Genomic DNA, 15,671 nt, shown 5'->3' with positions numbered 1-15,671 from the left:
TATTCATCCTTTTAGTAACATTATTCACATGGAAAATTACAAACACATTACTGTAAGTAAAAACTATTTTGTGGGCGCTGGACATTTAGCGAAATGTAATTTTACCTATTCCGAAGTACAATTTTCATCATGAAATACACTTTTTTCTTCAAATTTAAATAATACATTGCTACCATTGTCCAAATCTGTATTTTGATTACTGATAAGTTTACTCTTTCGACAGTGAAAATTACTCCTTCATATCTACATTTCTTTGCAAAACTAACAGCCAGAGTGTAACTCGAAAAAAGCTTAATGTTTGTCAAATAAAGTGTGTAGATGTAAGAAAGTGTGTTGATATTTCGTACAGGTAAATTGAATCGAATGCTTTCTATTGCCAGTTGCAATTCAATGAGGTTAAAAAGTAACGAATACTTTGAGTAGTTTTTGAGAATAGTTAGATTTGAATGTTTCTTAAACAAGCACAACCTATTACATAATGTACATAGGTTTTTTGCAAGTTGTTTGTTCACTTGCCCATCTGGTATTTTAATGTCGGAATTCTCTGTGGACAGCAGAGACTTTCATCGTTCTGATGTACGAGTGAAAATATATTTGAAACTTGAGATTTAAGCAATCTTAATTACTCTTCCTACATCTGGTGGCTTTTTGTCATACGCAGTGTTCTGCACATGGAATTGCATTCATATCAATTCATTTTGGGTCCTTATTATCATTTCAGGAGCAGTAGCTGCATGATTACGGGATAAATTTCAGGTTCAGGATTTTCTGTTAAGCCAGTTATTGGTGTATCTAGTCTACAAAAATAAAAGCAGAAAAGAACATTTCCGATGGGAAAAGTCAAGACATTTTACACAAAGTGAAGCACATTTTTGTGCGGCGCCTTGATGGCCGAAAGCCTGAGAACTGCTGTGTAAAGGTTTGTACAAACTGCATGAGCTTGCATATGTGTTTAATAAGACTGTAAGGTTTTAAAGGTAAGTGTGGTTTAACTCACAGAGCCTGAGCCAGTCCCATCTGTCGTCCCACTTGAACATCATCTCTTTCCTTTTCTCCATCAGCTGCACCAACTTCTCTTTGATCTGACACAAGCAGTTAGACAGTCACAGTTACATATCGGCGTTATTAAACAACTCGGCCCCAAGACTGCCCATTATCCTCCAAGAATTAGTATTGTAAAGTAATTAGCCAAACGTTAAATTCAGGCCGGGGTCAATTGCTCATTTAAATTCTTTTGGCTTTTCCATTTCTAATTAGTGTTTGCTTTATAGACTCCCCGATGAATGTAAGACGAGTGGATTTTTTTCTTTTTTTTTTCTTTCGTGGCAATCCAATTGGTTCCATTGTGCCAAACAGGAACAATCACTCCCAGAAAAGTAATTAAATCTAATGAAAGCAGCAATTTGAGGGCCAGCTGAGGATGAAAAGAAGCTGTCTTTCCAGCCGAACACTCACCTCAGCAGAGTCTCGGTGCTTGCGAGTCAGCAGGGCCTTGCCCAGCTCTGTGCAGTCAGTGAATTTGGCTCCCCGGGCCTCAATCTCAGAACGGATCCCCTGGTGGTACTTCTGCAGGAGCTCCACCGATGAGACATCTCTAAAGCAGAGCAGGGAGAGATATTAAGTGATAAGAGGTCCTTCCTGAAGTTTATCTACCTCTGTTGGCAAGAGGTGGAACTGCAGAGATATCCAGAGTCATAACTTTACAAGGTTTCTTTATATAACGCTCTCTTATCGATGCTCTGAAAATCTTTAGGGAGGTAAACCGCTCCAGGAGAGACAAGCTATAGCACCACAAATTATAGTCGTGTTTTCATGCATGTGGTGGTGAATCTGGAACATGGCATATTAAAGTTACACACAAGAGAATCTAAATATTCAACGCCGTGCTTGTATTTCACATCACACTATCTGTTTTTATCCATCTGAAGTAATGGATTTTTTTTGGTTGACTATCAAAACCGATGTAATTTCAATAAGGATCAAGGTCCAAGATTTCAGGTTTGTTTAAATTTGAAAGGGATTTGTTTATTTTTCTGTTCATGCCCAAGCTCCAATTGAAATAAGTCATTAAAAAAGGGCAACATTTTTTACTATTAATCAAGTCTTTTAGAATACCTGCAAAAACAAAATCCTGCTGTGTTGACTCCTGGAATGAATGAGTCCAAGGTTTCTGTCTAAATCCAACCTCTATAAAAAATTAGTCCAAGCCATTTGCATTTCTTTATTTAATTTGAACCAATTTTTGTCTATTAAAAATGTCTCAGTGATGCTCGATGCTAAAGATCCTCAATTCACCATTTGTGCACACAAAAAGATCAATGTCCTCATTTTTGTTGACTGCTAAACTTGACTAAATAAAAAGTGAAACTTCGTTACACAGGTCAAGGTGTCTGCTCTGTTTTTTATGTGTGTGTGTGTGTGTGTTGTTTTTTTTTTTAACCTTTCTCAGTTTCCTCTTTGGAAAAAATGAGAAGCAGCCTCATTCAAAAGGAAAAGAAATCAATGTTGGTATTCCAGCCAACTAGACCTGTTTTCTATGCAGGCTCACCGGGGCTTCTCCTGGGTCTCTATCTGCTGGATGATGCTCTCCATCCAGGCCATCAGGTCTCGCATCATGGTGAAGAAGCGGAACTTCTCTGCTGTGTCCACCAGCTGCGCCCTGCGGCCATCGCAGGCGTCCAGCAGGCCCTTCCAGGCCTCCACCACCTCTCGCTCGGTGTTCTGGATGGCGTCCGCTCTGTCTCCTGCATACTGGGCGTGAAGCCTCGAAGCCGTCTCCTGGAACTGTTGGACCTGGAGGACGGAAAACCGTGAATCCCAGATGTGATTTCAAGATATCTCAAGCAGAGGCAACCGGTTATTGTAGACTATTAAATACAAGATATTGTTCAATGCGCCATATTTCTCTTCAACCCGAGAACATGTCTTGAGGGGAATAGTAATTAGATCCATCATAAGGTCTCAAGATACAACATAGGTTACATCTGTCAAACTGATGTTTTTCATTACTACAGTAATATTTCATACAGTTTATAGGCAATGAGGCTTTGGCTCATGTCCCCTAATTATGCAACACATAAAATTTCATGGACTTAATATTCTGAATACAAGATTAATTTGTTTAGCTAATGTTTAAGCTCCCAATTTATTTTAATTAAAGCAGTATTTATTAATTTATGTCTGGGGGCGGACATGACTTTATCTGTTGCAATGTGTTGATGAGGGATTAGTTAACAGCTTCACACATCTGCCCGATACACTGCAATATTTGGAGTTGTTCATGGCGATACCGTGAATGTGGGCTGAGATATTCACTCTCATCACTGGTTTTACTGTCTGCCACTTCCTGAGGAGAGATTTAGAGTCTTTGTGATTAACTAAACAGGCAATCCATGACTCTGTGGTTTTCATCTGTGATTTTCACAACATCTTTTTAATTGACTTGTCATGAGACAACCTGAAGTGAGCATTTTTGTGTCGCAGGACGGACCTGTTCATGGCGTGAAGTAGCCTTTTATGTGATTCTATCAGAAGTGAACAGCTTATACCTGCCACTTCTCTGCGCCTCACAGGATCGCTAATGATGGCATCTCATTTCCAATGTCAATATTAAAAAATAGTTGTGCTTTATTTCAGTTAGATTTGTTCAGCAGGACTTTTTATTCAGTTCTAATTCATTCTCAGTGTATTTCACATGCATTCTCCATTGCTTGGAATGTGTCAGTGGACTGATGATTCACAATCATGCACCTCCAACTCCAGTTGAGGATCAGGATGATACAAACTTACGACCGTCTTTTATGAAGCTGTTAGCAATTCGTCTCACCCTCAGAGAAAACTTTGTGCAGCTGTCCACTCTGTCCCTCTCTCTCCCTCTCTCTTGCTCTCTCCCCTCTAGATCACAACCATCAACCACCACTGCCTGCTAAGTTTCCTGGGGAGTAAAAAGAGATAATCCCTTGTGTTATACCTGTTTGCCGAGAGCACTGATGTCTCTTTCGAAGGCGGCGTGCATTCTGTGGAAGGATTCGGCTTTGCTGAAGTCCTCACCCACATCCTCGGGCAGCTCTTTCTGCTTCTCGTGGATCTGCGCCACCAGCTCCTTCCCATCATCGAAGTACCTTAGACAGAGTGGGATCGATCTCTTAGTCTGTTCAGCTCTGTGTTCATTATACTTACACATTCATCATCTGACTTACGACAGTAGATATCACAGTCAAGTGGAATTCCTCGCGTCCAGATGTTTTCTCTTTTAACGTCATTAGTCATGTGACAGCCGTGTGCACTCGAGACATCAATATCCCTTTCACTTACTCAGGCACGTTATGTTGCATTATAGGATTAGACATGAAATCTTAATGGTGTCGATACAGATAACTGGACATCCTTCTGCACATGGACGGGAACATCAATACTGCTTTCCTTACTTGAGCAGTTCGTAAGATGCGGTGAGGAGCTGAGCACGAGTGTCGATGAGCTCCAGCAGATCAGCCCAGCTGTCATTGATGCTGTCCTTCCACTCTGCCATGGTGGCGGCCTCGCTGTGACCGGCTTCGATTAGCTCATCTATCGCCTGGTTGACCATGTCCACTCGCTCCTGACCGAGCATCCCGGTGTCTCGCGCAAAGTCTCGGAATTTATCCCTCAGAAGCTGGAGGTCAAAGACAAATAGACCTGTGAAAACTGGTACTGCCATAATGTGAGAAAGTATTTTTGATTGCTATGTGTTAATCTAATAACCTCTATTATGACTCTGCATCACTCAGAATAATAAATGTTCACATTTTATTCATTCTTTTTAGAATTTTCAGTCTCTTGGATTTTGTGAATCCCTGTGTGTAATACCGTAACATGGTCCAAGTCCTGGCCCATCTCCTGAGAGGAAGCCACCAAATCTCTTTCTGCGATCCACTGCTCCAGATCCTGAACCTCTCGGCTCAGTAAAAAGTGGTGATAGGTGTGGTCCAGCTTCTTCCTGCGATCGTCTGCCAGCTCCTTCAGGCCTGCATACTGCTTATCTACTTGGCTCTGTCGCCTGATGATCTCCTCACTGCAGAGAAGGTAAAAGGGAAAGATGAAAGGGAATCAAATGCATGGAAGATGATGAAAATAAGAAACAGGTCAGAGTGATTAGATTGAAGTTTACTCTCGATGAGGCCTGTGATTAAGATGCCCATTTTGCATGGCTGTCATCCTTATCACCTTAAAACATGACTGCCTGGGACAACATAAGTGTATTAGCATCTTCCAAAGGACTTCAAATGTAATTTTCTTCAGTTTGTACATCAAATTATTGGAGCACAAACCCGTCTGGACGGTCTTCCGCAAACATCTTTTGGGCACGGTCAGCCAGTTTCTGAATAGAGTCGGCATGATCGTCCACTGCCTGCTTAAGGATCGTGTGGCGTTTTAGCACCAGCATGGCACTTTGTTCATCCTGAGGACACAGGCATATGGAGGGCATTGGAGAATCAGGAGTCACAAAGTAAACTCAGGCAATATGTTAGAAACAGGTGGTAGACTACATTCCAAATGAGCTCTCAATGGAGGGAGCCACTTAAAAAAAGTGTGTCACCTTAACAGAACAGAACAGAACCATGGAATCTTCTTAATGCGTGCAGTGACACTCATTGTTTTTGCTGCCTGATTTCGATTTAGTCAATCAGATTAGATTGCTATGCATCTGTGATGGTTGCCCCCTGAGTGAATCCCCGGTGCTTCATCTGATCCCCCACCTTGGCCTTTTCGTCAGCGATCATGTACAGCTCCTGCTCCCCGATCCAGGCCTCGGCCTCGTCCGCGTCGTTGTAGTATTGCTGGGCCTGGTTGGAGCCATTCAGCCTCTCCCGGCGCCTCTTCATCTCATCCTGCAGCCGGGCCCACGCCTCCTCCAGCTCCGTCAGCTGGTCAGCGATTCGCCCTGCCTCCGGTCTGCTCTCTGCACTGGCGGCAGACGCCATCCTTCTTCCACGCTCGAGTACCTCATCAATGCGAGGCTGGTGGCCCTCGATCTCCCGCTGCAACGTCTGATAGACAGAGAGGAGACGGCCAGTTAATTCATAGCTGCAAAGATAATATATATTTCTCACAATTCAAGTTCAGGCCAAGAGCCACTGAAACCATTCCATATAGTTTGATCATTTATCAAATTATAACACCAACGACACAACTGCTAGCTTTTCCTTGTCATACAACAACATAAGGCTAACTTGTACATGAGCTGGACTCTTGATATTGGGACGAGACTCCCAAGAAACCCAGCTCATAGACATTTTTCTCATCTGTGTTGCACTTTATTGCATCATTGCAGAATTGATTTTATTCCAACAATGGCTCAATGGCACTCAAATGCCCACCTGGTTTTTCTTCAACAGCATCTGCACAGTTTGGAGATTGTTCCCATGTTCCTGTGACATTGCCAGAGGCATTCTCTCTTCAATCCAGAGCTGGTGGAGAAATGAATAGAAGAAATGGTTGATAATAAAAACAAAGACAGAAAGCAGAAGCTGCTAAACACTAAAGAATTTTTTTTAAATGTGACCGTATGAGTCGCCATCCGAGTTCTACTGATTTTGTACCTCTTGACAAAAATCTCCCCAATGTCTCAAAAAGAAACTAAATCTGTCCTTAAGCTCCCTCCTTTACTTGAGTCAAGAGGTATTGAAACCAATAATGGATTAAAATTTTTTATACAGTTTCAAGTGAAGAGTCATTTTCATGGAGAGAAAATTTGATTTTAACCGTCTTGCATACAAAGTGTCGAAACTGTAATTGAAATCTTTTTGGGAGAGGAAAAAAGCCCCAAATCATTCTGTCTTGAGGACATTCACAATCATTTTCTTTTAAAGTAAATCCAACAGCGTTCATTTAGCTTTGGTGTTATTGGTTATGTGCAAGAGCAGGGAGTTTCAGCATTTTACTTTTGCCTTGAAAATTGAAACCATGCTCACCAGCTCATCGGCCAGGTCTCTGTAGAACTGATGGACAGCCTTGACGGCCTCCAGTTTGCCCTTTCGTTGAGCAAGAGGCGTGAGGAGCTGCTGGAAGTCCCTCTGCACGGCCTGCTGCTCGGCCTCCAGCTCCGGCTGGTCCTCCCTGCTTCCACCGTGCTTCCTGACGGCCTCCTGGAGCTCCTCCATCTCGCGCGCCCGGTCACGGACCTGGTTCTCTGTCATCTGGCACGAGGAAACGTGATTAGAGAACAAGATGAATAGCCTTTCAAAAACATAATCGGGATGAAGCGGAGGGTAAACCAAAGGAAAGTTAGTACTGGAATTTATGAGGGAGACTGCGCTCAGTGTCAATTTTCTAATATAAATTCATAGACGCTATCACACTTATGTTTTATGAAATCAACTTGCATTTTTTTTCATCTTTTAGTCAAATATGATATTTTTTCAGTAGAGACAAAGAGCACACTAAATCTACAGACCTGGTGTTTTTTGAGGAGGATGTTAGCATTAGTCAGGTCTTTAACGTCTTCGTCTCCGCTCTGGATCTGCTGCTGCAGTTCACCGAGCCACTTCTTCATGTCGGCCAGGCTCTGGTCGAACAGCTCAGAGCGGTTGGCATCAAACAGCAGGCGAGCCTTCTCCTGCGTGGTGGACTCCAGCTTGTCCCACAGCTCGTGGAGCTTGGCCAGACGATCCTTCACAATAGGCTCAAACTCTGGCTTGGACTCCATGAGCTCCTGACCCTCCTGTGCCCCCCCCACAAAAAAAAACAAAAAAACAGAAGAGCTTGTTTTCATAATTATGTATAGAGAAAAAAAAGACTGAATAGAAGTGCAAAGCTTTTTCAGACATGCATCGAAATGTGGCCAAAAAAATGAGACATTTGATCTTTGTAGCACAGAGCTAAATGTGAGCTTCATGCACGATGAACAGACATCGTTTTTTGTCACCACACATCACTGCTTCTGACTTTTCTTACTGTGTTGTTGTGTTCAGGTGGGTGATTATTTTTCCCTTTTCTCTTTACCTTACTATATTCAGAGCTTTTTGATTGACACTATAAAATACAGATTAATGACATTAATTCTGTCGTATGAAATAAAGTCATTTACAACACATGGACTTAAACATCCATGTTTAATATTATAAAATACAGGTAATAGGATACGGATGTACGAAGGGGCACAGCTAAATAAATGCTACAATGAGGACAATGAGCCACAAAGTGGTCTCACAACTCACGACTGACCTGATCCACTTTGTTGAGCCAGTCCTTGTTGGAGGCCAGCTCAGCCATGAAGGCCTGATGTTTGAGCCATTTGCTGTGGAGGTTCCTGGCTTCATCGTACGACGTGTCCTGCGCTGTCAGCATCTTCTCATTGATCCACACCGTCAGCTGCAGCATGGTGGGGAAGAAAGAGACTATTAGCAAAGTAGATCTCGGTCTTTATTGTAGGAGCTACTCAGATTTGCACAATGATGGTCGCAATACTTTGGAAAGTCATCTAAGCATCAACTTTGAAATTTTACATAAGTAGGATTTAATTCTTTATCTTTTGAAAACAGACTATTTACCAATTAGCCAAATGGGACCCCTATCCTAAACAGAGTGATACAAGTTTGGTGTAAAGCTGCAATAAACACAGCACGATGTAATTTGCAAATAAACCAGAATTATCAAGAGATAAAATGAGCAAAACACTACAATCGTGGGTGTAAATGAAGGAATAATTAAGCTAATAATTATTGCAATAATTGATGTTTTCAAACAGTAACAAGAGCAGTAAACTGACAGTGAACTCACATCTTGAGTGTTTTGCAGGAAGTGCTGCAGGTCACGGTTATCTCGGAGCTTTTCAGACACCTCCTCGGCTCTTCTTTTATTCTTATTATGCCTGCAGATCAAACACAAAATGAAGGAAAGGCGTTACAATTCCAGTTTCAGACTGTATAAACTGTTGTTCAAGCTCAACAGTCCCCTCTGTGGGATACTTCGAAGAAACACGATGCAGTATGTGAATCCGCACAAACTCCGCTACACTGTGAGGAAAAGCTCTCACTTAAAGATCAATACCCATTATTGCAGGTGCCTGTCTACCAAGCTGAATTGTGAGAGTTAATGGGAGTAGCTCCCATGCCCTCTTCATAGCCTCTTCTTGACGCTAATGATATAAGGATGAGAAAGCCTTTCTGCTGAGCTCAAACTCCGAGGGAAACTGAAAGGAACATAAGCTCAGTGTCTGAACTGGTGCATGAAAGTGGCAAGATAAACATAAAAGTGTTTCATATTTTATTCTGTCTCCAGAAGTGAAATAAGTTGGTTTTCTTTTGAAGAAATAACTTATGGTATGTATGCTATTTACTGTATGCCAAATTTGAATTTCGTCAATTCTGAGTTGTGTTTCAGTTGTGGATTATGGTTAATCTATGATAACTGAGGATGTGTTGCTTGATTTTCCTCAATACATTCATTTAAAAATGGTAGTTAAACATTAACTTCAGGTTCCATATGTTGATGGCCACAGCCAATTACAGTTGAAGTTATGTTTACAGGTGTTGAACAGTTTAACTCCATATTCTCTGTTTAATCACGCTTTTGAATGCAGAAATATTAGTGGTCAAAAACCTAAGTTGAACTTTAAGATATCTACTTCAACATTTACGTTTCCAATGATTTCTTAACACTAGCCATTATGACTCGCCTGTCTTGAACTGAGTCCATTTTCTCCAGCACTTTTCCAGAGTACATGTTGTTGCTGTCCACCAGCCACCGGCCCCCCTGCAGGGCGCCGTCAATTTTGTCCTCGTTGGCCTCCATGGTGCTCACAAAGTCCTCGTGCTTCTTCAAAGCCTTCTCTGCCCCGGCCAAAGTATCCGGTTTGTCGATGTGTGCCAGCGTGTACTCCTGCAACAAAAGGGATATCGTAAAACTTGTATTTTGTTTTGTTCTTTGAAAGAAGAAAAAAAAAAAAACCCGTCTTGAAAAATACAAGCAGATTGTGTTATTGGAAGAAAAGTACGCAAGGTGGAAGCTGCCAGTGCGGCATTCTTCAACCCCACATTCTTTTAAATACCTGTAGCATCACTAACCCATCATTACAGCCACTTGCAGTCACCGAGGACTTTTAAACTCACACAGACACGTTCATGATAACAATGTGCAGTATGGTACCTGGTTATTAAGAATGGCATCTACGGCTTTGCCGTCCCTCATGAACTGCTGGAAGCCCCCACACTGGTCCAGGAAATTCTTGCGGCTGTCCCACATCTTCTGGAGTTCGTACCAGCCTCGGTCCATCCCCGTCAGCCTCTGCTGCAGCTGCTGGTACTGAGGATCGTCCTCCTGCCCCTGGGTGACCTGAGCACCGGTGTCCCTCACTCGGTGATAGTCCTCCTCATGGTTGTTTATGTCTTCGCGCACGGCGTCGTGAAGACTCAGCTGCTCCTCGGCCTCCGGCAGCGACGCGGGCATTTCCTCGGACGCCACAGCTTTCTGGGTCTTAAAAAGCCAGGACTGGAAGTCATCCATTTCTTGGAGGAACGTCTGCAACTTGCTGACCTCGCCCAAAGAGTCTTCCCTGTCTTTCAGCGTCTTCCTCAGCGTGTCCCAGGCTGCGTCCAGCTCTCCTCGGCGGGCCAAGATGTCCGCCGCGTTCTCAGGGTGGTCGTGGGCCAGCTGGTCAGCCTCTTTCCTCAGGAAGGTGAGCTTCGAGTCGATGGCCGCCAAGTCTCTCTCTATGCCGAACAGTTTCCTCTGGATGGTCATGACTGCTGCCAGGTCATTGCCCAAATCGTGCGTGGACTCGATCAAGCGCGTCTTGTCTCTGATCCAAGCCTCCGTCTCATCACACTCCAGCCCATAGTTGTGCAGACTAACTGCAGAATCTATTTTCCTCTTCTTCTCCTCAACCATGGCCTTGAAGGCCTCCCACCTGGAACACAATGATTACACGGATTTATACTATTTAATGTCAGCCATGTATTTCATTGTTTACATTCAGTACTTTCAGTAATGGCTCAAGTTTATAACTCTGTAATTTTACAGGAAAGAAAATATAATTTGTTTGGCAAGTAACTACTTTTATCAGCAGCTAATACATACTTGATAAACATATACAAACACAATTTATGCTTGTTTGTTGTACAAAAATATACAGCCACGAAAAAACTTTACTCTATTTTCCATCTAAATTAATTCCTTATCAATTAGGAGCAGGGCAATGAAACATTAACACAATTTCAAAGATACTTATGAACACAAAATGCATATAAAGAAGGAATATGATTTTGTATTTGAAGCCACACATAACTGAAGTTTTCATGAACAGCACCTCTTATTCAGGCGTGCCTGACATTCCTTGACCTCTTTGGTCCGCGGGTGTCTGCTGTCCTCAAGCTGTTTCACAGCTTTGTTGACGTTGTCGACTTTAGACTGAACATTCACCATTTCTTGGGCTAAAATGCTGAGCCTACAAAGAAAATGTCAAATGAAAAAAAATATTACAATGGATTCAGTTCTTAGTAGAGAAACATTGATTTATAGGTGTGATCTCTAACATTTTTTGTGTGATGCACATCTAATTCAGGAGTACATAATAGCTTCGTATATTCTGTGTACCTGTTCTGTACAACTTCCAGATCCTCGAGCTTTTCTGGCACGTCTAATCCCACCAACCACGTCTCCTTCTGGCCCATCCACAGCTCACATGCATCCCTCTCACTGTAGATGGTGTACAGAGCCATGGTGTCATCCAACTTCTTCTGTCTCAAGTCAGCCAGAGACATGAGCTCCATGTACAGGTCCTTGATGTCTTTCAGGCGTCTCTGGATATCAGGGGTGTTCTGCAGCTCCTCCGGCAGCCCATTGGCCTGTTTGGACAGAGCTTCAATGGTGGCTCCATTCTTGATTGTTTCGTTTTTCAAGTTGTTGTGCTTTTTCAGGAGCCGCTGCGTCGTGTACTCGTCATGGCCGACTTCATCGCTGGTCATCTGCCTCTTGGCGTCCAGCAGCCAGGCCTTAAGTTCATCAGCGTCTCCCTGGAACTGGAAGAAGGTCTGAGTGTCCTGCAGGTTCTGCTTTCGAAATGCAGCCAGCTCTTCCAGCTGCTGCCACTGCCTCTTAATGTTGTCCATGCACTCCTGAATCTTTGGCGAGCCAAAGTGCTTGGCCTGGATCATTTTATCCCCCTCACTCAAGATCTGTTCCAGATTGGCTCTGCGGGCCCCGAGCTCGTCCTCGAAAGCGCTGTGCTTGCTCTGGAGCACCAGAACACTCGTCAGGTCTTTTCCGTAGTCCAGGGACGAGAAAATGTGCTCCTTTTCCCTGATCCAGCTCTCAAGCTCCGTCACCTCCCACAAAAGGTTCCAGAAGCGGCGGGATTGCTCCAAACGCGCCTTTCTCTGGGCAGCCAGGGCACAAAGCTCCTGGTAGCACAGCTCTAGGTGCTGCACCCGGTCCCGGATCACCTGGGGGTCACACGGCTTATAGCCTGAAGAGAGAACAATGAAAGAAAAAAAACAACTATTAACAACTTCAACTCACTTAATTTTTTCTCAGCTTTTTGAGATGTTTACTAGACTTTAAGTCTATTGGGGTCTTTTAGAGCTAGAGATTGAAATTATAACAAGACACATTTAGGATATTAAAAAAACTCCAAAACCTGTGGTTAGCACTTTTTTGCCTCACAACAAGAATATCTCTGTTTCTTGGGGCTTCTTTTTGTGTGAAGTTTGCATGTTTTCTATGGGTTTTCCAGGATTTACTTTTACTGTCCAAAAAAACCCCGTATCTGAAGCTCTGTTTCAATTGCCTGTTGGTGTAATTGTGGGATGGATGGATGATGGATGGATGGACAATACTGAAACAAACAATTTGCAATGTTTCAATTAATCTCATCTCACATCTTGTAATAATCTTGTAAATGTTATTGTCAAATCTTGAAAAGCTGACTAGTACCATATTTGACAATGATATCAACACCAAATTGTTTATAGTGAGATATTTTGCATTGGTATCTTGTGGTGATCATTGGCAACACAAGATACCGATGCAAAATATCTCACTATAAACAATCTGCTTTTTTCACAGAAAGTTCCTGTTTTTTGGGGAGGTTTTTTTACTTTTTAAGGATAACAAGATTTTTCAAGGGCATCGTGAGCTTTTCTACTCACTGTCTCCATTGGCAAACTTCAGAGCGGCAGCGCTGGCATTCTGCACCCTCTCTGCCTGCAGGGCGATGTCATTCTCTAAAAGTGCATGTTTTTGTAGCAAGTCTTCCACCTCCAGCAAGTGTTTCCCAAAGTCAGGTGACAGCAGCCGGGCCTGAAGAGGAGAGGAATCAATGCGCTCGTCTTTTTGTTTGGGGAAAATACATGTTTTCAGTGTGAACGTTTAGGTTGATGTACCTTCATATCGTCCATCCAGCTGATGATGTACAGCATTTCCTGGAAGATCCTCTGCAGGGTCAAGTTCTTATCCAGACGAGCTCTCCGGGCCTTCAGCAGCTCCTGCAGGTAGTCCCAAAGTCGCAGGACGTTGTCTTTGCGCACGTCGATCCGTTTGGCGTCGTGATATCGCTCAGACTCCAGCTCCTTGGAGATGTCCACCAGGGCCTGAACGCGCTCCTCGTACGCAGCGATGTCCGTCTCGATGGCGTCGTGCTTCTTCTTGGCCGCTTCCACCGCGGACAGGTCATAGCCAAAGTTGTCCTGAGGGATTGAAAGGTAGAGTTTTGGTTTCAGATTCATAACTTCCTCATTTTAGTTCAAGTTCAAGATTAAAATCAAAAAACAACGCACGATCATCAGAGTTGTCTTGTTTTCTTGATGGAAAAGTGACACAAATTTTTGCAAGAATGGACAAGGACAGAAGGGGAAAAAAACACTGTGGAGAGCACGAAAAATACCAACAAGTACGAGACCAGACTGAGAAAAACAGCAGCACTATTATATTGTGAGGGGACAGACTGGACACTACAAAGCATGGAGGGAATGGAAACCGTGAAGGTTATAAACAAAGTGCACCCACAGATGTGTAGTTACCACCAACAAAGCAAATACACCATAACTGCACAAACTTTCAATTTTTTTAGTCCTATATATGAAAAAAATGTCTCATTTTCAACAGGTTAAAAAAATAATACGATGTGTTGATATACTTAAATAACTAATAACTATCAATATAGTTAAAGTATTAACCCTGAATATCTGCTTAATTGTTAAACTGCACTGGTAAGAAAAGATGTAAATACTTTACATGTTAATTTTGTTATTAGAACATTACATAACATAAAGAGTATGAGTGACTTTTAATCACTTTGAAGAATATTTTTGAGAGAATGTTTTTTTAAGTAAATTTTTTTGGGGGACTTTGCAGCTGGAGTTTTCAGTTTGTTTCATCACTTCATGTTTTCAAGAAAACCTGTTCCTGCTTTTTTCCTCCCCTTTGAAATGTATGGATGTGAAGACAACCTGCTGTTTCAATTAATTACAGAGAATCTTTTTTTTTTTTTTTTTTTTTAATCGTACACTGCGGTTGAGATTGAAACGTCAAACCCAAAATAGACATGTAGTCCCGCCACACATTCCGCCAACGGGAACAACGGCGACAGTGAAATAAATGCAAGTGCAAACAAAGTCAAAGCTTCCTTTGTGTAGCTGTGGGGTTTACCTGGGCCACAAGTCTCTGGTTCTCCAGGAGCCAGGTCTCCCTCATGGCCGCCTTCCTGTCGAATCTTCTCGCCATCTGTTCCAGCTTCTCCTGTCTGATCAGCTCGTCCCTCAGGACGCGCTCCCGCTCATGCTCCGCCCTCTCCAGACGCTCCCAGGCCTGCACGCAGATGATGAGGAACACCACGGAGGTTTGATGATTGGTCGACATCATATTTTAAAATTAGATGATAGAGCTGGTTGACTTTGGGTTTTTTTTTCAAGGGCACTGTTGATAAAACTTCCAGTTAATTGGAGGATGTTTAAACATATTTATAATTTTGTCCCTTCCCAGTGAAACATTAAGTATAAACCATCAAGTTTCACCACATTCATTACTGAGAAATGCACAGTCTGATCATTATTTTGTGAAGCATAAATTATAGTACTATGATCTAATTCTGTTATTTAGTTGCTGCCTCTGCCCTTTAGTTTACTGAATAAATGGTGCTTGTCAATCTAAGCGAACTTGCAGAGAGACGCAAGGCAGCTCTGTACTGAATCTGCATTGTCTGCTTAGGGCACGTTGGAATCTCACCCTGTTGATATCTGCAACCAGGGCTCCCTCTTTAGGCGTGTAAACCCTCTGGTTGTTGGCCCTCATTCGACTCTGGATGGTGAACAGCAGCACCTCCAAGTTTCCTTTCTCCTGAAACCTGAGCAAAGATTAAAAATGTTACACATTGCAAGGTCATCCGTCAAAATAGAAGCTGGAAATAAGAAAACAGGGGGAAAAAAGCAAACACATGGCAATGCTAAAAATGGGTGAATGTCACAGGCTGAATGTAAAATATGAGTAAGTAGAAATATAAACCCAGACGATGTTTTGAAGATGGTGGTATTTCATTGTTTTGTGACCTTCAGGGTTTGATTTTCCACCACCCACTGGTCGGCTCATCCCTCCTGCTGAATCCGTTTATTGCTCTTTAAGTCTCTCAGTAATTAAAGTCTCTGTAATTAAAGCCACTTCACCTGTAGGGTGGACGAACGCATCAATCCAAGTGAAGCAGA

At 42.7% G+C, this 15,671-nt stretch overlaps 1 protein-coding gene across 4 annotated transcripts in view; it reads right to left on the bottom strand.

Moving 5' to 3' along the window:
- The window catches only part of sptb (spectrin, beta, erythrocytic), a 43,367-nt gene that overhangs the window by 6,932 nt on the left and 20,764 nt on the right, over positions 1 to 15,671 (bottom strand). For all 4 annotated transcript variants that reach the window (XM_080513180.1, XM_080513181.1, XM_080513178.1 and 1 more), the window contains 21 exons: positions 15,199 to 15,316; positions 14,623 to 14,781; positions 13,359 to 13,661; positions 13,125 to 13,275; positions 11,572 to 12,442; positions 11,285 to 11,422; positions 10,126 to 10,885; positions 9,656 to 9,858; positions 8,758 to 8,848; positions 8,203 to 8,349; positions 7,433 to 7,699; positions 6,951 to 7,175; positions 6,357 to 6,446; positions 5,736 to 6,026; positions 5,307 to 5,437; positions 4,846 to 5,050; positions 4,428 to 4,651; positions 3,971 to 4,121; positions 2,549 to 2,793; positions 1,456 to 1,594; positions 998 to 1,082 (listed from right to left, as the gene is read on the bottom strand). In XM_080513180.1, coding sequence (XP_080369306.1) covers positions 998 to 1,082; positions 1,456 to 1,594; positions 2,549 to 2,793; positions 3,971 to 4,121; positions 4,428 to 4,651; positions 4,846 to 5,050; positions 5,307 to 5,437; positions 5,736 to 6,026; positions 6,357 to 6,446; positions 6,951 to 7,175; positions 7,433 to 7,699; positions 8,203 to 8,349; positions 8,758 to 8,848; positions 9,656 to 9,858; positions 10,126 to 10,885; positions 11,285 to 11,422; positions 11,572 to 12,442; positions 13,125 to 13,275; positions 13,359 to 13,661; positions 14,623 to 14,781; positions 15,199 to 15,316 — 4,994 coding nt within the window. The remainder of the gene's footprint in view (positions 1 to 997; positions 1,083 to 1,455; positions 1,595 to 2,548; positions 2,794 to 3,970; positions 4,122 to 4,427; positions 4,652 to 4,845; positions 5,051 to 5,306; positions 5,438 to 5,735; positions 6,027 to 6,356; positions 6,447 to 6,950; positions 7,176 to 7,432; positions 7,700 to 8,202; positions 8,350 to 8,757; positions 8,849 to 9,655; positions 9,859 to 10,125; positions 10,886 to 11,284; positions 11,423 to 11,571; positions 12,443 to 13,124; positions 13,276 to 13,358; positions 13,662 to 14,622; positions 14,782 to 15,198; positions 15,317 to 15,671) is intronic.

Source organism: Blennius ocellaris (assembly GCF_963422515.1).
Source record: "Blennius ocellaris genome assembly, chromosome: 17".
In the NCBI taxonomy this organism is placed as follows: domain Eukaryota; kingdom Metazoa; phylum Chordata; class Actinopteri; order Blenniiformes; family Blenniidae; genus Blennius; species Blennius ocellaris.
This window is presented reverse-complemented; position numbering and strand designations above follow the sequence as displayed.